The sequence below is a fragment of the Balaenoptera borealis genome (assembly GCF_965194805.1).
Source record: "Balaenoptera borealis genome assembly, chromosome: 11".
NCBI classification, from domain to species: Eukaryota; Metazoa; Chordata; class Mammalia; order Artiodactyla; family Balaenopteridae; genus Balaenoptera; species Balaenoptera borealis.
Genome location: NC_138868.1, coordinates 79,817,630 through 79,841,385, shown reverse-complemented (window position 1 = coordinate 79,841,385; position 23,756 = coordinate 79,817,630). Strand labels below are relative to the sequence as shown.

The following is a 23,756-nucleotide window of genomic DNA, read 5'->3' as shown; positions in this document are numbered from 1 at the left end:
GTCTCTCCAGACTATTGCCAACTATAGTGTCACTTCTGGTTTTAAAGCCCTAAAAACTCTACAGGAAGCAAAGGATAGAGAATTATGAATTGGACATGTTGAGTACCAAAAAGTAATGCAAAGAAGGAAATTTTTCTGCACTGGCAGTACAGAACAAATTGTTTTATGAGAACAAGCTGTTTGTTCCAAACACTGCTAACCAGTGTACTTTTCATGTCCCAGAATTAATACCAAAGTGGAGAAAATAAAACTAGGGGCTTTTCCCGATGGGTAGGGCAGGCATGAGACTTCCTTGAATGAATCAACAGACAAATGAATAAAGAAATTTACTGGGAAGATTATTTGATTTTGACTCAGACATCCTATAAAATCCTATAGATTAAAGCCAGGTGTGGTTGACCCCTGTGCTCTACAAGTATAAATGAAGAAGCATCTTACAGAAAGGGATCTAAACTGTAGTTCAATATTCAAGAGGTCTTAGGGAGGGATGGAAGGAGGCTGGGAGTCAGTAAACTATCCGATTATCATAGAAATGAAGGTATTAAGAACAAGCGTAATTTTGATTGCTTTATTAAAATGTTCCTCACAGAATTCTTTATAAAAACATCATGTCCTGAAAAAGTCATTCAACAAACATCAAGACCTTCTATGTATAGGACATTGATGGAAAAAGCAAGAGAATCCATGTTCCTGATCCTTAATACAGCTCCAAAATATTTAAAATTCTGAAAGTTCAGTTCAAAATCTTAAATTTTACTTCACTTACAATTTCAATAGTGCTGAAATTTTCCTTTAGTATTGTGCTTATAGTGCTATCCCTGTTTTTTGTTCACGAAAACAAAAGCCTATCATTCCCTTGCTACATAAAATATGTATGTTCATGTTTTACATAAATATTTATATAAAACAAAATTGTTGTAAATAAATAAGAAATCTTAAAGAAACCAAATCAGTATCAAAGTTAAAATTACAATACATGTAAACATGTAATCTACTAATTCTAAAGTTTAGACAAAGTTTTAGATCTTCTTCATGAAAGAAATGTACGAACTGTACCCTTGATTGTACCTCTACAAATAGGGCATTTTCTTAGAGAAGGGGCACAATCTTTGCAAACTACTAGGTGACCGCAAGGAATAAACACTATGGACACTTCTTTGTCCATACACACTTTACATGTTCTTTCTTCTTGTAGTCTCCTCAATTGTTCTTCCATTGGTAAATCTAAGAAGAGAAAAAAAATTTTAATAAAAGGCAATTTGCTGCTTCTCCTCCAATGAAAAGCCAAGAAAATAAAAAACAATGTTTTCTACTGATTTAAATTATTAATACTATTTTACCTGAAACATTTTCTGTGGGAATGTATTTTATGTCTTGTTGCACTAAGGGAGAAAAAGCAAAAGTATTACTATGACAAATAAGATTAACAATATTTAGTCACAGAATATATATTTTTAAACTAACAGTTTAGACTCTGGCCAAATACTATAGATAATTTTCATAATGTCAAGGCAATGAAAGCCTTCAATCTTTTTGTACAATTAATAGTTTATAAATTAGGTTGAATTATTTTCAATAATCACAAATCATTAATAAAAGCGTATTTTCAATTGACCTAGGAAGTTCCAAAAGTAATTTTCCAGCACTCACCAAATAAATGCTGGTATAACATGGGGTCAATTTCTTGTAGAGAGTTTTTGAATATGGTGGCTGCAAAATTTCCTTTTACTAAGATAGTATCAATCAGTTCTCTTGCTTGTAAGGATGTCTGTGTTTTTTGTTTAATAACATCACGTTCTTGCTCGCTAATCACTCTGGCAGTTAGTAGACTATCCAGGATTGGAAGCGCACAAGTCAAATGTTGAAAAAGTGCCATTCTATTCTTCCGGATTAATGATAGGTCATCTTTATAGAAAAAAACACAAACACAATCACGTTCAAACTCTGTCCACAAACTTCCTTCCACATATACACATATAACTGAATGAAAAAACCATAATTCATAATCAGTTGGCACTGAAGTTCATTGCTAGCTTTGGGGGTACCTGATGCCCCGTGCTTGATAATAACTCTAATTATAATAAGAACTAACACTGAGCACTGTGGTAGGCACTTTCCATGTATTAACTCATTTCATCTTCACAACAGCCCTTTGAGGTAGGTACTAGTACCCTTATTTAGCAGATAAGAAAATAGAGGTACAGTGAGGCAAGTAAATTGCTAAAGGATGCACAACTAGCAAAAGTCAAACTGAGGCAATTTGGTTTCATAATCTATGCTCTCTACCATTCTGCAATACTGCCAATCCTTTAACCAAATAAAACTTAGAACCAAATAAAACTGAAATTTTAATCCAATCTAGTCAAAGTGGGGAAAGGCAAAATCAAGGGAATTAAAATGATAGAACATTTTTTTCTTAAATTATCAGTCACCCATAAAACTTCTTTAAAGTTCTATTTTAAGATGAAATTATTAATTAATTATTATTTCCCAAATTTAGACATGATATTGCTATTACCTCAATGTTTTATAGTAAGGGGGGAAAGGCACTAACAGCATTTTGAAAAATAAATCCTACTTGTCAATACCTTCCTGTCCTATACGATCTCTGTATTCTTCTTCCAAATCTAGATTTTGTATCTAGTGGTAAAATATTTTACATTTGAAACTCTGCAATTTTATTATCTCTTTGGAATATGACTTATGATTCCAAGTTTATTAATTAACTATCATATAGTTTTACCATGATCCATAAAGCTTTTCTATAAAATAAAAAGAGAAGTTGGGCTGTCTAAAGAAGAATTATTTGAGGGGAGATGATCATTAGATTTTAGAAACTCTCACTTTGTCAAATAATAGGACATATAAATAGAACTGTTTAGTAAGGAATAAAAAACAGTGCTTAGTCAGAAAGTCCAGCCTCGAGATATACATTCTGAAGAGAATTGAAGCTCTGAGAATAAATGAGAAAAGGATCAGGACCTAGAACAGTGTCTGGCACAAAGTCAATGTTCCACAAATACCTGTTGAACAAATGAACCATCAGGCCTTGGCAATTTCAACAGTAGTAGGAACAAAGAAATAACAGCCAGAGGGATGGAAGAATTAGAACTTAACATATTGTTAAGTAACCTATGGTTAAGAAGTAGTGATATTTTAGAAAATTAAAATATAATTTATACTTGATGTTAAAGTACATTAATTTTTTAATTACATTTTACTTGAACTAATGTAAGAAGTTCTCTGAAATTCTTAAGATTTCTAAAATTGGATTGCTAGTAGCTGCAGAAAATAGTCTCACTTCAAAGTCATAGACTGTATTCTGGTTTATAAGAGGTGAAGACTTGAATAAACCTTTGAAGCATATTATTCTTTTATCTTGGAAAAAATATCCTAAGTTGCCTCTTTATTTACTCATCTGTCAAGAAATCACTCACTTACTGTTCTGGGAAACTATAATCAGTAACGTAAACGTAAGTATTTTCATTGTCATTCAAAAAAATATTTCTTGAGCACAGACTATATACAGATACTGTGCTAGGTAGTATGGATATAACAGTGAGCTGAGAAGCTAACGGGTATTTTTGATAATCCAAGTTATTGTATACTGTTGACTTGGAGTCATCTCTGGAAACTGTTGATTTTTTTTTTGGAAGAAAAATAAGTATTTTATAGCTGGATGGCTTTAGACTTCTAAGGGTCTATAAACAATTGTGGAAATGGGTGTTCTCTTCTTTGAGCAGGTGTTCACTGACAACCAGTGGTAAGACTGAGAGGACTACAGGAAGGACATGCAGCCCTATCTTCACTTCACAATGAAAAGGAGAACTTGGCTGGGCAAAGATGAACTTGGACTACGTTGCTGCTATACTGGTGACATGTAGAACTGAATAATTCACACTTTGGTAAATAGAGGATGCTGTATTCCTATGATCTGATATGTTTGTCTGGGTTGGCCAGGGGTAGATTTTTCCGGGAATGGAGTGGACAATCTCACCGTCAACCATTCTGGGAAGAAAGAGGTCCCAGATGGCCTTGGACAAGGATATGGGGCAAACCTTTCTCATTCTGGGCTTTGTGGATATTTGGGGGCCTGAGCTTTGCTTGGGACTTTCCTAGTCACTTGTTAAAACTGGCCAGAGCTAGAGAGATGAATCAGGAGCTAGGCAAAGAGATTCATGAGGACGGGCTTAGGGGCACCAAGAGAGGCCACATACAATTATAGCTGTCAACTGCCATCTGTGATGTAATGCCCTTCTGTTATCCCTAAATCTCCAGTAAGAGCTTGTTAAAAGTTGTAGTCTGTTTTCAGCTGTGTTGAAAGGACTCTTGGATCTGGTCCATGCTTCGGAAGGAGTGGCAAAGGAGAGATCAACATTTCTCTTTGTCCAGGCCAGAGTGATGATGGCAGTGGAGCAACCAGATGAGAATGAACATGCTCATCCAGAGGAGGGGATGAGCCTCAACACAGTAGAGGCAACAGGGAGCAGACAAGGCTAGCATGGAAGGGCATGGATAACTTGTCTTGGGAGAATGGGAAACAGTGTCTTAGAGCTCCCCTAAATAACAGAGGGGCACTCCAAAGGGGAACTCGGTTCTTGTGTGGGCAAATAGGAAACTTAATCATAATCTGTACATTAATTTATAGTCACAGGCTGAGATACACTGTTATGCTAATATTAAAATTAGTAATTGTCCCTGATCCCACCCCAATTTATAGCAAAGAGGAGTGAGCAACTAGTCTGGGATCAAAAATGTGCCATGAATAATTACATACACAGTCAATTACCCAGAATAAAAATAGAAATTAAGAAAAAGCAGGAAACAATGCTTTCACTCAATATATTTACTTATATTTTCAATTTACTAATAAGCAACTCAAATATATTTTAATGTGAAAAAAGTTTTCAGAATTCAAATGCAGAATATTGAACTTAAAATCCACTGGATTGACTATATTTTCAATAACTTATGTACAGTGACATCCTTACAGAAATGGAGACTGTAAGTAAATATGTGTACCTGATTCTTTTTCCTCAGTTGCTCTTTCTTTCTCCTCTTCCCTTATTTCATCTTCTGCATTAAGTAAATCTAATACAAGATCACTGACAGTTTTGTAATTCTCTCCAGTTGTTAGGATTTTACTCTGAACTGTCTGCTTTACCAGCCTTCTACTAAAGCCCATTTCCAAAGCAGCTTTAACAACAGGTGTATTCATCATGACTGCATCTTCTGAATGGTTTTCTCCAGGTCCAAAATGAATAACTATACGGAATAAAGAGTTTAAAACATATTGGGATAGTCTGTATATTTTCTAAATTGCGAGTTATTACAATATCAAAAACATAAGGCCCAGAAAATGTGTAGATACTATTTTGTATTACCTTTCTTAAATTTAAAATAATGATATACATGTTCAGTCACTAAAATAGGAATATGGAATATTGCATTCAGATTCAAAATATGCATTATCTGGCATAAATATGAGTGGGAGAAAGAAACAGAATGTTGGGATCATCCCCACCAGCACTGAGATTCCTTTTTCCCCATGTTGAATGAACAAATGAGCTTTCTAAATCAAATATGTTTAACATAATTTTGAAAGAGGCCAAGTGTAATCACTCATATCTATTACTGCAATGGCCTCCTAAAATATTGCTCCTGTCTAATTCATTCTCAACATTGTAACCAGAATGACTTTTTAAAAACACAAATCTGAATGTGTCACATTCCTTCTTAAATTCCAACAACAATTCCTTTGCTTTTAGGATAACATTCAACTGTGCCTTACAATATCTTATGCAATCTGGACCCTGTTTACCCCTTCAGCCTCATCTCTTGCCACTTACTCATTCGCCTTCTATCCCAGAAGCCACAAACTGACGGCTCTTGGGTCAAATTCTGCCTACAGTGCTGACCACTCTTAAGCTAGCCTGCTTCATTCATTTATCTGTTCACAAATCCTACTTCTAGCCATACAGAATTTTGTTCAGTTCTTCAAGTGTGCCTGTTCTCTTTTGTCACTTAAGTCTTTCATGTGCTGTTCTCTCTGTCAAGAATATTCTTTTCCTCCCGTTGTTATTTGGTTAACTACTATTCTTCCCTTTGATTCTGTGCTAAGACAAATACTTCCTCTGGAAAGCCTTTTCTGATCTTCCAAGTCTGGGCTAATTGTCCCGCATGTGCTCTCAGAGCACACTTTACTTTCCATACTGTTCTCCTATCTGTGTATTTGCCTGTATTCCTTAGACCACTAGCTCATGAGAGCAGGTGTTATGTTTATCCTGTTCTCTATTCTTTCCCCAGAATAGCAGAAGCACAACAAATATTTATTGAATTGAATTTAACACTAGATAAGGGAAAAGAGCTTGTTCAAATATTGGCTCTATCACCTTTCAAGTTTAAGGTGGTGGACAAGTCACTTAACATCTCTGAGCCTCTGAGTACCTATTGAAAAATGAGAATATTATTTTCTACTCTCTCCGTTTCATAGAAAGAATATGTATGCAATCTAATGTCATAGTGCACCCGTTCCCACACTGGTCTGAGAACAAGGGTTAGGCTGGATGTCTGAAGCTTGTTAAAACTATAGATGCTCAAGCCCCACCTTCAGATACTATGATTCAACTTAGTAGGGTTAAAGTGGAGACTAGAAATCTGTAATATTTTTTAGAGTTCCTCAGGCAATTATGATATGCACTAAAATTTGAAAAATACCAATAATGTATTTGAAAATTCATTGTAAATTATAAATCATAATATAAATGTACATTATTATAAGTATCAACTTTCAATCTTAACAGTATCAAATGGTTCTAATATTTAAATGTAGTAATTAGTATTAGTATACATACTTGGTGACTCTGCATTTTCATCTTCTGGATTGTCTGAAGTAGATAACAGCTACAAAAAAATGTATATAAATTAAAATGTAAATCTTGTTCATTGCAACAAAAATTAATCAAGAGACCTAATTTATTCAATTTATTGCAAACTGACTTGTTTACTGGCAACATAATTTTTTATGTCAAAAGCAGAATTTCATTTACATTCAACAGCATTTCTGTAGGCCATAAACCAATAGAGTTTCTTCATGTGTGCGTGTGTATGTGTGTATTAACAAATAAAATCCATTTTCATTAAGGCAGGAAAAGGGCTACACCTTTTCACTGACCTGTAAGACAATCACTGTTTGCCTATCATCCCAAAGATCTTCCATTTTCTGGGTGCTCCTTTGGGATAAGCTGGACCCTTTATTTCCATTGACTGTGGCTAGGAAGTGTTTGACCCTCAAACTATTCTCTAAGTTCTTACTTGCTTTTCTGGGAAGATTAGAAAGAGCAATACAATTATCTTCCTCAAATCCTTTTAAGAAAAATTTATATAGTAAAACTATTAAATGTTACTATCCAGTCAATTTTTTTCCTCAGATAATTTAATTTATTGCAACTTAGTTGAAGAAATACTCAGAAACATAACTTAAATATTATTTTTCAGAAGGTTTCTAATTCTGGATCTGCTGTTATCCAAAGACTAGCACTCTCTAAGATCATGCTGAGTGTTGAAAAAAGAAAATGTATTTTTAAATTGACTTGTCTTTTCACTAAAATACTACTCTCTGTAATTATCAGAAAATAATTTATCAGAAAATCAATTTAATGAATGATTTAAAAAACAAAAAAACTGTCCCTACCTGTTCAAGTAGATGAGGGTAACTGGCTTGAACTCGACTGATGAACTCTTGTCCTTTAATTCGTATCAAGTACTCACACCTAAAATGTAAGCGAAATTAAATCTGGGGGGTTATTTTAATCTGGTCATTTGTAGACTACTAAATATTTCAAATGAACATAAACATAATTATAACCACTTGACTATTCATTTAGCTTATAGGCAGTGATAAGAGATACTGCACTCAAAGGCAAGATGATGTAAGCAAGAGGAAGGCTGTAACTGGTAATCGGCCAAGGCTGATGTGGATAAGGGTTGTGAGGCTCTCAGTCCACTGAGATAAGTAAGGCTGTCTCCACTCCGAGGTCCTTGCTGCTCTCTTCAACTATTCTAAGATTCCTAAAAACATTCTGAACATTCATAACGAGCCAAGGAGACAGGTAGAAATTTCCCTAATAAATGATACTGTTCATACATAAGCTTTGTATGTTTAAAAGCTGAAAATATACATAGAAAGAATGAGGAAGCTGAACACATTTTCTAAGAAGTCAGACATTCACAAGTTTGGTAGTTTCTAGGTAATATACATCCATGGTCAAATTTAAGTACGAAATGAATTCATGACATTACCAAAGCAAATTTACTGTTCTTTTTATATATTCACAAAATTACCACAATAGAAAGCTAGCAGCACTTTTTAAAAATGTCTATGTAAGGTGTTCTTTTTAATCTTCATAATTTTTGAACTCTGAAATATTTGGGGAGTGCAAAGTTCCTATAAATGAAGACATAGTATATATAAAAAATTATATGATGCAAATGTTAGGATACTAAGTTTAGTAATCAACACTAAAAATACTAAAAGTGTTGACCATGAAAAATATAATTATAGGCTACCTGATTTTAGTAAAAAAGGGAGAGTGTAAACAAGTATAGAATAATCAGAAGTGTTGACAACAAAGTGCTATGTAGTGATCAAAACAGATGAGATGGGTTTATATTTACTCTGATGACCCTACTTAACATTGTAACCAGACTGGTGCCTCTGATCTCCCTTAGCGAGCTCCCTTTTTTCTTTTTATCCATAGCACATATTATCTTCCAACATGCTATATAACTTATTTATTAAGTTTTTATTCATTGTCTGTCCTCTCCTGCTGTAAGTTTAGCATATGAGACCAGGAGTCTTGGTTTTGTTCAACTGAGTATATTAAGCATCTACAATAGTGCCTGATAATAGGTAATCAGTTAATATTATTGAGAGTTGAATAAATGAAAATATGTTCAAAGCATGTTGACTGAAAAAAGTTTCAAAACAGTAAATATATCTAATTCATGTAAAATTGTATACATTTATCTATATATGTACATATGCATAAAGAGATGTCTCTGGAGGGATGTTCACTAAAATGGTGACTGTGGTCATTTTTAGGTGGTGAGATTTCTGGACATTTAAATTTTTTTTGTCTCTGTACTTTCCTACAATGTGTAACTTTGGTTTTATAATGAGTGTATGTTATTTTAATATACATGTATATATATTAATTACACACACAAAGAAACCCTAAATTATTTCCTCTTTATCTTAAATTTCCATCGAAACCTTTTAAGTAATTATTTTTCTAAGTAATCCCTCCTAAGTTTATTCATAAAAGTATTTTTGAAACAAAGACAGAATAAAGTAACAGTTGATTATAAGGTAAACACATATAACTCCTCTCACAATAATCACACACACTTGAAAAGAAAATTTCAAAACAATTACCTTGGAAACCACTTGGCATGTTCCACCCATGGATCATCTCCAGATTCCCAACACCTCAGCCCACCATCACAGCAAAAGCATTTCACATCATCACTGTGACCTAAAATTAATTTTGGACCAAAACTTATGAATACATATAATTTGACCACTAAAATGTATGAGATAACACATGTTGAATATTTGTTTTTTATTATCAGATTTTCTTACCCATATAATAAAAACCTGCACTTGCAAGCTGCTCAGGATGAACTGGAACACTAGAGGGCCAGTTACAGAATGTTTTGAAGCGGGCTGCATATGTCTGCATGCTCAGATTAGAAACAGTGTATCTTGAAGTGCCTTGAAGCTGATTTCCTAAAAATGGGCAGTTGGGGAAATGTCTCAGGTGTTCTGACACAGCATCATCCTTCGGTTCCCAGTTGCTCAATTTTCCACCACAGGCAAAGCAGGCCACTCTATCTCCAGGTCCTATGTAGTAAAAGCCTGCTTTTGCCAGATCTGTTGGTGACAGAAAAGTCAATGGCCACATCTGGAAAGTAAGTAATCTGGCTTTTTCGGTATTCATTGCACAACGGTAGGGACTTATCCTCAAGGCAGAAAAATCTTGATTTGGTCCAGAGTTCAAAAGACTTGATGGAAAGCTTGAATAAGAGCCACTGAAATAGCCACCGTTTTCCAAACTTGGAAGTAATGAGTGCATGGAATTTGTTACTGAAGAAGGAAAAGTAGGCTGAGAAGTGGCTCCCGAGATGTTAGCTGAATTCAGATTTTGAACAAAGCTACAGCTAGGATACAACTTTTTATGCTTTTCAATAGGATTATCTCCTTGTTTCCAGTTATCCAGCATCAGGCCGCAACAGAAGCATTTGACCTTGTCATTCACACCAGTATAATAAAAACCAGCACGAGCGAGACTCCTTTCTGAGATAGGAACACCGGCGGGGAAAGCCGAATAGGTAGACATTCGGTACAGCTCACATGAAAAGTCATACTTCAATTCAAACATGTTGGCACTTTTCATCAAATTTGATAAGAATATGCTATTTTCTACTATGTTCATAATGAAATGGATGGGGAGGAAAAGGGACTAGCCTTTCTCTGGGGAGGTAGTTTTGTGCATGGGTTTTGATTTTTATTAATTTTAGTACTAGATTGAACACTAAGAACAGGAAATCTTTCATTCTTTTTTCTTCTATGCATTTAGGGTTACAGAATGGCAAGATTCTAAATCCTATATTGATACATTCTAAGGGCCAATTAAGTACCTGCACCTTTGTATACTCTTGCATACAATGTAAACATGATGCTACACAGTACCTTGTGATGAAAATTAAAACCCTTCATAAAAGTGTAGAGTGCTTTAGGTTATCAAGATGCCATTTAGTGTCAGGTATCTCCACAGGTAGGTCACCCTCTCCACTAGTATGCTTCAGTGACATCCAGTCAGCCTGAAGGTAAAATGTCTCACATACCTAGTTTGTTTTGGTGGAAAGCTATGCTGTGTAAGTGTTCTATACACACAAAAATATTCAAACTATGTTTATTTTGCTTTTTTTAAATTGTGAAATTTGGTAGCCAGAAAAAAAAAAAGCATAAGACCTACCTCAAAAGAGGGAAAGAATGGACTATCATATTTCAGTGATTCTAAGATGCATGTTTTAATATCTCTGCTATGGAGAGGTATCTTACAATTAATGAATGGCATGTCACATTTTAATTAACAGCATTTTTATTTCTTAGAGGTACATAAAATAATGGTGTGCTTTACAAATGATGACATCTTAGATTCAATGAAATACAGTCTATCCAAAATCTTGCTCAAATTAATTTTTCTTCCTACAACCATCTTATTAGGGAGAACAAAACAATTCAAAATTTTCTTCCAAATAAAGAGCTTAAGTAGTATCAGAATTGGTTCATACATCTCAAGACCTGGTTTCAAGATTTATTAAATAATAATTACTTCCCATAGATAGGTACCAGATTGCTTAGTCATAGCAATACCACTAGATCTTAGCAAATTAAACATTGCATTTCAAATAAATTATCAGAGATGAATATATTTGCTCACTTGGTCTTTTAGACTCAGTTTCATGCTGTTGAGAACCAATATCAAATCTCCTGATAATGGATTTACTTTTAAAAACACTCAAAAGTCAGAGTGCTGAGTCTGCAAGCTAAGATAAATAATCAAAAAAAAAAAAAGATGGATAAAAAAATCTGGCTTTCGTCAGAAATTATTTCACAGGTAGCATACCTTGAACCAGAATTTATCATGACAAAAAATAATAGATTTATTTTGTCACAATCCACTTCTTTTGAACAGCAGAGATCTCAAAATTCAGAATTTCTCAATTATAAGTAGCTTTTAGTAAGTAGGTTCTGTGTCAATAATGTCAGTAATAACCAATAAACAAGTCACCATGGTTTTTTTTTCTAGAAGTGTTTTGCAAGCATGCTTCCTGGGTCCCACATATGTTGGGGCTTTTTACTGCAGACTTCAATGCTTTATTTCCAGGTGGGAGAAGAAACATATCTAAATACCAGTGAAAATTGCCCTCAAAGGTGAATTATTATGTCTAACTTCAGTATTCCTTTCATTCTTGGTGTTACTACTGTCTCTGTGTGAATTTTCTTTTGGAATAAGTTTGTTCATTTACCAAAATGTAACCATCCAGTCATCATTCTCATTCTAATTATTCTCAGAAATAACAGCCCATTTGAACAAACTAAAGTTTTGACTTTCAAAATATCAACAGTCTTATAAATGGTTAATTTCTTTACCAATCATCACGTTTATCTTTCATACTTGCTCTAAATTTGTTGCACCTATCAAAAAGTTTTGTTCTTGACATTTCTTTGTCATCGCAGAAATCTTTTAACATGCCAAAGGTTTTATATGCATGTTTCTCTAATTTAGCAGAGGGTTGAATATTAACCCTTTGTTCTAGATAACTGTCACTCATTTTTAAATCTTTACCAAACACAGGTACTTTTTTCTATTCTACACAGCAGCCAGTGGGAGACTGCCTGGCCAACTTTGAAAAAGTAGTTCAACAATATGTCCCAGCTACAATCATTTCTTTATATCCACAAATCATATTCAGAATCAAACTTATTATTACTTTATAGTTATACCTCTTATAACCAGATCATATTTTTAAAATTAACATTCTTTGGATACCAAAAACTCCTGTTAACTACTTTGTTTATTCATGCACAAAACTACCTCCCGGAGATTAGACTAAGTCCCTTTTAAGAGTTTTAGGCCTCCATTTTGAGATGTTTTGACTTATAGAAAAAACTGGAATAAACCTAGAAGAAGTAGAACAGTTCGTCTCTTTTGTAAAACCTGTTAAAAAAAAAAAAAAAGACAGTTTAAAAAGTCAAATAATTCATAGATGTAACACCATGATCTCTTTTTAAACATTTTTTCCAAAGCAGAGCACTAGTATTTACTGAATGTCTGTGACATACAAGGTGCTGTATTAGGTATGGCAGAGGCCAAGAAATCCCACATGAAAACCAGAAGGCTCAAACTGGTGGCCAGCAGAGGTATTATGTTTGGCTTGTACAGAATTGGACTCCAGCATTTCACTAATTTTTTTAACTTTTTATTTTGCAATTAATTTATACATAGAGAAAACTTATAAAAATAAGAGTTCCCACATATCCTGCACTTACATATCCACGTATAACCATAGAAACCAGGAAAGTAACACTGATACAATGCTGTTAATTAATCTATAGGCCTTATTTGAATTTCACCAGTTTTCCAAGTAAGATTTTTCTTGGAAAAATACCACAGTACGTTTAAATGTTTTAGTTAATTACCAACATTTTTTAAAAATTTTATTTATTTATTTATTTATTTATTTGGTTGCATTGGGTCTTCGTTGCTGCACACGGGCTTTCTCTAGTTGCATCGAGCTGGGCTACTCTTCGTTGCGGTGAGCGGGCTTCTCATTGCAGTGGTTTCTCTTGTTGCGGAGCTCGGGCTTTAGGTGCTCGGGCTTCAGTAGTTGTGGCTCGTGGGCTCTAGAGCGCAGGCTCAGTAGTTGTGGCGCACAGGCTTAGTTGCTCCGCAGCATGTGGGATCTTCCCGGACCAGGGATCGAACCCATGTCCCCTGCACTGGCAGGCGGATTCTTAACACCTGTGCCACCAGGGAAGTCCCTTACCAACATTATTTAAAAGTAAGAGATTTCTGGGCTTCCCTGGTGGCTCAGTGGTTAAGAATCCGCCTGCCAATGCAGGGGACATGGGTTTGAGCCCTGGTCCGGGAAGGTCCCACATGCCGCGGAGCAACTAAGCCTGTGCGCCACAACTACTGAGCCTGTGCTCTAGAGCTCACGAGCCACAACTACTGAAGCCCGCGCGCCTAGAGCCCGTGCTCCGCAGCAAGAGAAGTCACTGCAAGGAGAAGCCCGCGCACTGCAACAAAGACCCAACGCAGCCAAAAATAAATAAAAATAAAATAAATAAATTTTTTAAAAAAGGGATTTCTGTTTAAAAAAAAGTAATAAATAAGAGATTTCTGGACTTCCCTGGTGGTCCAGTGGTTAAGACTCCGTGCTTCCACTGCAGGGGGCGAGGGTTCAATCCCTGGACAGTGAACTAAGATCCCACATGCCACACATGGAGGGGCCAAAAAAAAAAAAAAGTAAGAGATTTCCCATGACATTCTAGATCCCAACCTTATCCTGAAAAGTCAGAAGATCTGGCTACCGCGGGCATATATTCCTGCATGGCAACAATCAGCTAGTGACGAGCAGCGGCTGCACCCTTTAGGGAAGGCACACGCTCTCCCCTCTGGCACTCTGATACGGAGACTGTCAGTTGCTTTTTGTCACTGAGCTGGCACTGTTGTTTTTCTCACAGTAGAAATATGAAGAAAATGGAATTGTTCTAATACCTGTGTCTATCAAAAGTAACAAAAATGAAAGGTAAACAAAGAGGGACATTTTTTGAGAAAAATGAGAGTGACATATTTCTTTGTGGAAAGGAAGACTATTCCTACATGTTAAATATGTAAGCAAAGTGTGCTTTTGTTTAAAAAAGACACCCCTAGTTTTGTTCATTTATATCACCTGCCTGGCCCCTATGCAGTTGAGATTTCAAACCCCTTACACAGATCTTACCCTAAAGAAGCTTTGATGTGGAAACAAGGCATGTCTGTGGACATTTAGGCAACAGTTATACAATAAATATACAAAAATATGCCAAGATGCCAACCCTGGATCCATTCAAACTCTGTCTTAACCATTTCCGACACCTAGAATTATAAATGCTGCTGGGGAAGATCTACAACCTTGTAGACAGAGACCGGCATGACGTCAGACTCCACCTTGGTTGGCCCTTCACTATCTCTCAGCAATTCTTCTTAAGCCTAGCCCACTGGCCTATGCAACTCTTCTAACCCTTCAATACCTTCCTCAAATTTCTCCTCCACAACTCCCCATCTCACTTTCAGTGGATTGTTTTGCCTTCGATTTCTCAAAGAAAAGAGACATCATTGAGTAGTACTCCTTTCACATTCTCAAATCCATGCCCTTTTTGCTCACAACCCACTTACTGCCTCACTTAAAAGAATCCCATCCTCCCCCACTGGCCTCAGAAACCTTGCTCTTAACCCCATCCTCTTCATTTCTTCAACTCTCTCTACTGGGTCTTTTCCTTCAATAGAACAAGCATGCTTAATTCTGTCTCAGCTTTCAAATGAAAACAAAACCAAAAAACCCTCTTTCAACCCTACTTTTCACTCTAGCAACTTACCCTGTATCTCACCTTCACGTCACAACCAAATGAAATGAACAACTGTCTACGGTGAAGGTCTCCCAATACAACTGGCTTTAGCCAGCACCACTTAAAACCACTCTCTCTTTTTCTTTTATTTATTTGAAGTATAGTTGATTTACAATGTTGTGTTAGCTTCAGGCGTACAGCACAATGATTCAATTATATATATATATATATATATATATATATATATATATATATATTCTTTTTCAGATTCTTTTCCCTTATAGGTTATTATAAAATAGTGAGTATAGTTCCTGTGCTGTACAGTAGGTCCTTGTTTGTTAGCTATTTTATATATAGTAGTGTGTATATGTCAATCCCATCCTCCTAATTTATCCATCCCCCGCCTTTCCCTTTGGTAACCATGTTTGTTTTCTACGTCTGTGGAAAACCACTCCCAGTATGAGTATCACCAATCTTTTCTTTCCCAAAACCAGTGGAATTTTTCACACCTGACACTGGGGTCCACTTCCTCTAAGAAATGTTCTAGTCCCTTGGCTTCTGATACCACTCTCTTGGGATTCCTCTTTCCTTTCTCGTGGCTCCTTCTCAGATTGGCTCAAGTCCCCAACCTCATCTCTTCTTACTCATTTCTAGTGGGCAACCTCCCTGATGCCAGCGATGTTGGGTGTGTCTATCCTCTGGGGCACTTAGCACATCCATGTCTCAGACACTGGAGTTTAAGTGTGCCTTTTCTCTCTGCCTCCCCCTAGTCTGTGAGCTCCTTCACAGCAGAACCGTGTTTCAGCTCTGTACCAGCCCTCCCACTCCTACCGTCCATTCAGCCTGGCATATAATGTAGACACTAAGACTTTTTCCTGAGAAGTGAATTTCGCTAACTTGACTGAGCCCCCCAGGACTGCAGCACCCTCATTTGCATGGTGTTAAGGACATCAATTTTACATTAATGACTACAAAGTCTGCTCAGTGATGGTTTAATACCAGGCTTTGGAGTCAGACATCTTGAGTTTCCAATATCATTCAGTCTCCGCATACCAGGGGTGTGATCCTGGGCAAGTGCTTCTTAGGACTGTGAGAATTAAACCTGAAAACACATGTGAGGTCTTCTAAGGGAGTCGTTGAATATAGCGGGTATTAGAAACACCTAATGTTAGCAACAAATAATGGCAAACAAAGTTAATATTACTGTTAGTTTAGGATCGGGTAAATACCTCCAGCACTTTACTAACTAGATTAAGAGCACTACAGGGTTTCCATGCTGATCACCAGGAAAACCACTAAAAATCTGCTCTTTCTGCCACCACTTGGGAACACTCCTCCAGCTGTCCATTAAAAAAAGATTTTACTGAGTCCTTACTATGCCCAAGCTCTGCTTTAGGCTCTGTGCTGAAGCTCATCTGGCACCGTCTAAGGCCCGGTGATATCTCTTGGCAATCGAGTTAAACCAACTGTCAAAGCTTCCCCATTCCACTGACTCACTGCAAAAGGAAAACAGGAACTGCACACCCGGCAGGAAGGCGGACGTTAAGTGAGTGTCGGCGAGGCAGCGCCGGACCCGGCGGCCCCACGGGCTGGAGGGCAAGTCTGGGCGGCGGCGAGGACCGGCCAGACCAGAGCGGCCGCGCCGGGAAGGGCCGCCCGGGCTCCCACTCTCTTCCCGTCCCTGGTCGGCTCGAGAGCCAGCCTGGAGCCGACCTCTGAGCCCTGCAGCAGGTCTGATTACCGTGCGCCCCTAGGCGAGCGACAGACGTAACCCCCGCCCGCGCGGGACGCAGTGCGGAGACGTTGGGGGGTCGCGCGCACGGACACGCGCACAGACACGAACGGTCGCGCGCACGCGCACGCTCGCTCACTCACCTCAGGTCTACCGGCCGGCCTGCCGCCCCCGGCCGGTGCGCGGCAGTGGGGTTGTGCCGGCCGAGTCTTGGCGGGTGACAGCCGTCGCCCCGCTGTTCGGTGCGGGCTGGAGTCTCACGCTGCCTTTTAAACGTCTCCCTCCCCCCCACCCCGCTCCTCCCCTTCCCCACCCCAACCCCGCTCCATTTGTCCCGCACTCCTCCCAGCGGTTTGCTTGTGCGCTGGTGCTTTCCTCTTAAGACTTAGGGGAACTCCAGCGGTAATAACCACACACACTTCCCCTTAATCAGTGGCCTGGCAGACCCACTCGGGGATTTCCATGACCCGAAAAGCGTGACTGTTTCTTAACCGGGGCGTATCGGCGTGGCATTTACTGAAATACCTTTACTTCTTTGTTCGTGGGTCAGAGGAAATCTTGATAATCTGTGAGGGGGAAGATGAGCATTGGTCAGCCTGACTGGAAAAGGTCCGTCTCCCACATAATAAAAAAAAAAAAAACCGCGAAACTTTGTGAACTCTTTCTGATAATTTTTACTTTTTGTTCTAATTCTGTTATAATTGTAAAGCATGAATGGAAATGTAGGGGTTTGTAAAAAAAAAAAATCACAAGATTCTCCTTTTCAGTTTATTTTTAGCGTTTTAAAAGATTGAGATTACCATCTTAGTTTGCTATATTGAAATCTTTTTTTTTTTTTTTTGGTTCGTTGGTTGTCTTTATAACCAGGGTGGAGTTGGCTATAAAACAAATTCCGCCTTTTAGCCTTTTGTCTCACAGGGGAGACGTCTAAATGACCATGACAGTCTCATAGAAACCTGAAGTCAGAGTCTAACTGCACTGCCATATTTTCCTCAACATTTCCTGCCTAAGCAGTAAATTTAAGCACATTTATCTAAAGACAGTGTAACATGCCAGGGTAACAGGTGGCTTGGGAGAGCTCACCTGACTTTCCTGCCTTCCAGTAAATCAAAGATGTCAAGCACTAAAGGCAGAACCCATAATATTACTCAGTACTTCAACATCCTATGGAAACAAGAATGCAGTACAGTCAGGATGAGCTGGCGTATCTTCTGGATTAGGTGGATTTGGCTGCCCATAGTAATTAGAGTTCCAGTTGGAAATATATCAAAAAGGTTAAGTTTACTTATGCGGAGATTTCAATTCATTTTGGAGCCTGCTTAGTTCAAAACCTTATAAGCCATTTGCAACTCACCCTTGAGATGGTGGAAAAAATTTTGTGATCCTTATATACTTATGATCATGTACCTACCAAAATAATTTTGAAAAACTATATTCCTCTGCATATTTTTAACTTAAGATTAAAACAAAAAAGTTGTAGTTGCTAAGGAACTACAAAATGTAGACATAGATGTTTTAGAATAAAATTGATCAGCAGTCTTTTAAATGTATTCAATGGACTACAAATACCATAGCCATTTGATACCCCCCGTCATTATATATCAGCTTATCTTTAATAATCGGAAATATTATATCAATGCTTTTTGTCCTTGAACATTCTACTTCTCCCACAGAATTTTAATATATGTTTATAATGGACATCTTTATGATCCCTCTGGCACATATTTCTGAAACAAACATATGTATAAATTGAAATTTAACTTTTTTCCTGTGATCATAAGGCTGTAACTTAAAGAAAAATTTCTCCTTGATTGCATTATCATATATTACTTTCAGTACGTATATTGAAAGTCAGTTGATCAAAACAATCTAAATATAAATGTTGATGATTACTCAAGATAGAAAGTAAAATTCTTTTACAAATGCAATCTCAGTGGGGCAGCTTATATTTGAACAATTTGTTCAAGTGTGTGTTAATATTACCTATTACTAGAATATTATAGGGTTCAGCATAGATTCTCTTCCTTTTTTTTAGTTTCTAAAGATTGTAAGTGTTGAAAAATCTTTTTCACATAAATAAGTAGATAGGCCCAGAAGAAATGTTATTATATCGATTTTTTCACAATTTTTTAACATCTGTTTTATAGCCCAAAAATTCTTTAGTGATCTTTAATCCTAAAATGTAATTAGTTATCAGTAGACAACTCAATTTTGTTGAAATCAGTGACTTGGAAACCACAGGAATTTTACCCAGATAGGGTAGCCAGAGTTAGCAATTAAAATACAGGATACCTAGTTAAATTTAAATTTGAGATAAACAACAAATAATTTTTTAGTATAAGTATGTTCCATGTAATATATTATTCATTGAATACATTAATCATTGATTAGCTAGAATTCAAATTTAACTGGGTGACCTATATTTTATCTGATAACTCTATACCCAGATATTAGAGTCATTCATTTTCTCAACATTAACACCAGTTATTTCTAATTGTCCAGGAATATTTTATATCCATGGTCAATACTATACCATTTGAAAACCCAAGATGCGTGAGAGGTGAGCCTGTCTTTTTTAAGAAGAAAGAACCATTGTGAAAAGGTTGGTGAGAAGACAGAACAAGCCTGGCAGCCGTGACAGCTCTTGTTTTCACTCAGATCAGTTTTAGGAAAAACTACATTGTAGAAATTGAGGATCAGGTTGTTAATTCCCTTAAAACTATTTGAGTTCCCGCTTACCCAATGCTAAATTTTTGTAAATACTTGGTAAGTTTGCCCAAGGGATCACTTATCCCAATTTAAAGACCATGGCCTAAGAAACCCTGAACTAACTAGGATTCCCACATTCTTCAAACTAGTAATAAAAGTTGGGATCAGACCTGTCAGGGCCTAAAGTGGATCAATATGTCTCCTCTGCAAAATTTTGCACAACTTTAATTATTGATTTTTTTTTTTTTTTTTGGCTGTGTTGGGTTTTCATTGCTGCTCCCGGGCTTTCTCTAGTTGCCGTGAGTGAGGGCTACTCTTTGTTGCGGTGCACTGGCTTCTCATTGTGGTGGCTTCTCTTGTTGCGGAGCACGTGCTCTAGGCACGCAGGCTTCAGTAGTTGTGGGGCACGGGCTTAGTTGCTCCACAGCGTGTGGGATCTTCATGGACGAGGGATTGAACCCCTGTCCCCTGCATCGGCAGGCGGATTCTTAACCACTGCGCCACCAGGGAAGTCCCTGATTTTTTTAAAAGTAATTGTTTTCCTGTAGTAATTCTGAGCTGCATATGATCAAGGACTGTATGTATTTCATTAACCGCATTATTCTAGCACTAGTGGGGAACCTGCAAACAGAAGGTGCTCAATAAATCTTTGTTGACCGACTGACAAAAATGCAGTCAGTCTAGCTGCTTGGGGCTTCTCTAGCCTAAACCTGCACCCAAATTTTTAATATCTTACTTTTTCCCTGTAACCCTTTGACTATCCCAAATATTTTATGTAAAAACTCCCCTTTTCCTCCCAACATCCAAGTTTCCTAAATATATTTTCTCTCCAAATACTCTTCAGAGACAGAAATAAGCAAGGAAATATTTGAGGAAAGTGACAAGGTAGACAGACATATGGCTATTACTATCTCTTGTCTGCCAGTTTTCTTCTATTTGCAATGTGCAAGCAAGGTATGAGAAGTGTGTGAAAGAGTTTTCCATCCCATTCCTGGTTTGGAACTTTATAATTCTTGACAGTGGTGTGTTCTCAATATCCTATTGTTAAATAATCAACTTTAAAGTATTTTTTCCTTGAGGGTAATCATGATAAAAAACATTCTTTCTCTGGAAGGAATTCCACATAATACTATGGTTGTAACAACTTCAGTTCCAGCCTACTGCTATTGTAAGTTTTTACATTTTTAATTAAAGAAATACATAAAGCTTCTAACCAGGAACCTAGAACTGAAAGTAAAAGTGAAATCTAACAAAGGGAACATGCCATTCTAATTCCAAAGTAGATATGAGAGTCATTGTAAATTCTGGGAATTTCTTAGACTGTTGACAACTTCGTATCTTGCAAATAAAATACAATTAGATCAGCCTTGAACAAGTCCTGATGAAGAAATTTACAATGAAATATCATTTAATATAGACAGGCCTGTTCTCAGTGTGATGAATTTTGCCCCTTTTTAAATGGTGGCTTACTTACCTATTTTTAGTTTCATCCACATTGTAGCGTGTACCAGTAATTTGTTCTTTTTATTGCCAAGTAGTATTCCACTGGCTGAATATACTATAGTTTGTTTATCCATTGTCCTGCTGATAAACATTTGGGTTATTTCCTGGTTTGATTCCTTATGAAGAGTGAAGTTATGAAGATTTCAGTTCAAGTCTTTTTGTGAACCTGTGGATTCATTTCTGTTGCATAAATATCTGGACGTGTAATTGCCATTGAGTAGGCGTATATTTATTTTTATTAGAAACTGCCAAAAACTTCTACAAAGTGTTTGCACCGTTTTACACTCCCACCAGCAATATATAAGTATTCTAGGGGGCATCGCTGGTGGCGCAGTGGTTGAGAATCTGCCTGCCAATGCAGGGGGCACGGGTTCGAGCCCTGGTCTGGGAAGATCCCACATGCCACGGAGCAACTGGGCCCGTGAGCCACAATTACTGAGCCTGCGCGTCTGGAGCCTGTGCTCCGCAACAAGAGAGGCCGCGATAGTGAGAGGCCCGCGCACCGCGATGAAGAGGGGTCCCCGCTCGCCACAACTAGAGAAAGCCCTCGCACAGAAACGAAGACCCAACACAGCCACAAATAAATAAATTAATTAATAAAAAAAAAATTCTAGTTGCTGAACATCCTTTCTAAGACTTACTATTGCCAACCTTTTAAATTTGACCTCTTCTTTGTGTATGTAGCGGTATCTCACTCTACTTTCAATTTTCATTTCCCTGGTGATTAATGATTTTGAATATATTTTCATATGTTTTTGATGATTTAGACATCATCATCTGTGAAATGCCTGTTCAAATCTTCTGTATATTTTTAAATTGAATCAATTGACTTTATTATTGATTTAAAGGAGTACTTTATATATTCTGAATATGAGTCCTTTGATATGTGCATTGTGCATATTTTCTCCAAGCTGGTGGCTTGCTTTTTGCCATTTTTTTACCAGTTTCTTTTATTTTAAGTCTGATGAAATCTAATTTAACATTTTTTCTTTTATATATAGTGCATTTTATATCCCATTTAAGAAATCTTTACCTACCCCAAGATCATAAAGATTTTCTTCTGTGTTTTCTTTTAGAAGCTTTGTGATACTAGCTTTTACACTTGGGAGTATGATTTATCTCGAGTTAGTTTTTGCATGTGGTGTGAGCTGAGGGCAAGTTTCATTCTTTTCCTCTAAATATTGTCCCAACACAATTTATTGAAAAGACACCTTTCCTCATTGAATTGCTTTAATGTCTTTATCAAAAATCAATTGAACTTACATGTGGAGGTTTCTTTCTGGACTCTCTATTCTGGTCTATTAATCCATCTGTCCTTATGCTAATAACATACTGTATTGATTACTGTATCTTTATAGTAAACATTGATATCAGATAGAATAAGTCCTCTAACTTTGTTCTTCAAAATTGTCTTGGCTATTCTAAGTCCTTTAAATTTTCATATAATTTTTAGAATTATTTTGTGAATATCTTTTTTAAAGTTCCTGGGAATTTGATTAGCATTATATTTAATCTATAGATCAGTTTGAGAATTAGTGACATTTTAATGTTATTGAGTCTTCTAATCCATGAGCATGGTATATCCCTCCATCTGGTCTTCTTTAATTTTTTGTTTTGTTTTGTTTTCAGTACAAAGGTCCTTCTCATCTTTTGTTGTTTATTCCTAAGTGTTTCATATTTTTGATGTTATTTTAAATACTATTTTTTAAATTTAGATTTTTAATTGTTAATAATATTTTAAAATTCCATGTTCAGTTATTTGTTGTCAGTATGGAGAAATAAAATTGATTTTAGTATCAGGATCTACCTTGCTTAATTCACATACTGTAGTCATTTCTTAGATTCTTCTATATTTTCTTCAGTAAATTATAATGTCATCTATAGAAACAATCATATTTCTTCCTTTCCTATTTTCATTCCTTTTATTTTTTTTTTCTTGCTTTATTGTACAAGTTGAGACCTCTAGTACAACGAAGAATAGGCTTGATTAGAGTCAACCTCCTTGCCTTATTCCTGATCTTAGGGAAAAAGTGATGTTAACCATAGATTTCTCATAGATAAGTATTTTTCTATTCTTAGTTTACTAGGAGTCTTTTAAAATCATAAATGGAAGCTGTATCTATAGATATGACCATATATTTTTGTCCTTTATTCCATTCATATGGAGAAATACATTAATTTATAAGTATTACATAAGCCTTACCCTGCTGAGATAAACTCCACTTGACCATGGTGTTATATCCTTATTATATATTCCTGGATTTAATTTCCTAGTATTTTGTTTAGGATTTTTGAGTTGAGGCTGGAAAAGAAGAGCAATGAGGGGGAAAAAATGGAAATAAGATAATTGAGATACCAAGAGAACATAGGCTATAACTACAACAAAATATTTAAATTTGGTAGAGAAGATAAGAACTAATTAAAAGCCAACAATTTATTTTAATTACTATTACTGTGTAGCTGAATGAAGAGAAACACATGATAATATATACTTATTACATTTGATCCCATGAAGTAAATATTACTTACTAGCAGAGTTTTAGAGCCATAGCAGCTGTGGTAGTGGGCCCAGACTCACATCAGCCAAGCTCTGGAGTAGGTCACAGGTAAAAGCACTTCGCAGCTCCTATA

The 23,756-nt window shown here is 36.5% G+C and overlaps 1 protein-coding gene across 2 annotated transcripts; it reads right to left on the bottom strand.

The window, feature by feature from the left end:
• Positions 1-554: 554 nt before the first annotated feature.
• On the bottom strand, positions 555-17,548 carry BIRC3 (baculoviral IAP repeat containing 3). 2 transcript variants are annotated; one of them, XM_082339938.1, is made up of 10 exons: positions 17,057-17,548; positions 16,181-16,283; positions 9,644-12,788; positions 9,437-9,536; positions 7,694-7,772; positions 6,855-6,903; positions 5,023-5,265; positions 1,651-1,905; positions 1,341-1,382; positions 555-1,224 (listed from the first exon to the last, which is right to left on the bottom strand). In XM_082339938.1, exons 3-10 carry the CDS (start codon positions 10,494-10,496, stop codon positions 1,031-1,033), a joined length of 1,815 nt encoding a protein of 604 aa, XP_082196064.1. In that variant the 5' UTR covers positions 10,497-12,788; positions 16,181-16,283; positions 17,057-17,548; the 3' UTR covers positions 555-1,030. The 2 variants fall into 2 exon arrangements, with proteins under 2 accessions (XP_082196064.1, XP_082196063.1); XM_082339937.1 differs by lacking the exon at positions 16,181-16,283.
• Positions 17,549-23,756: the final 6,208 nt, after the last annotated feature.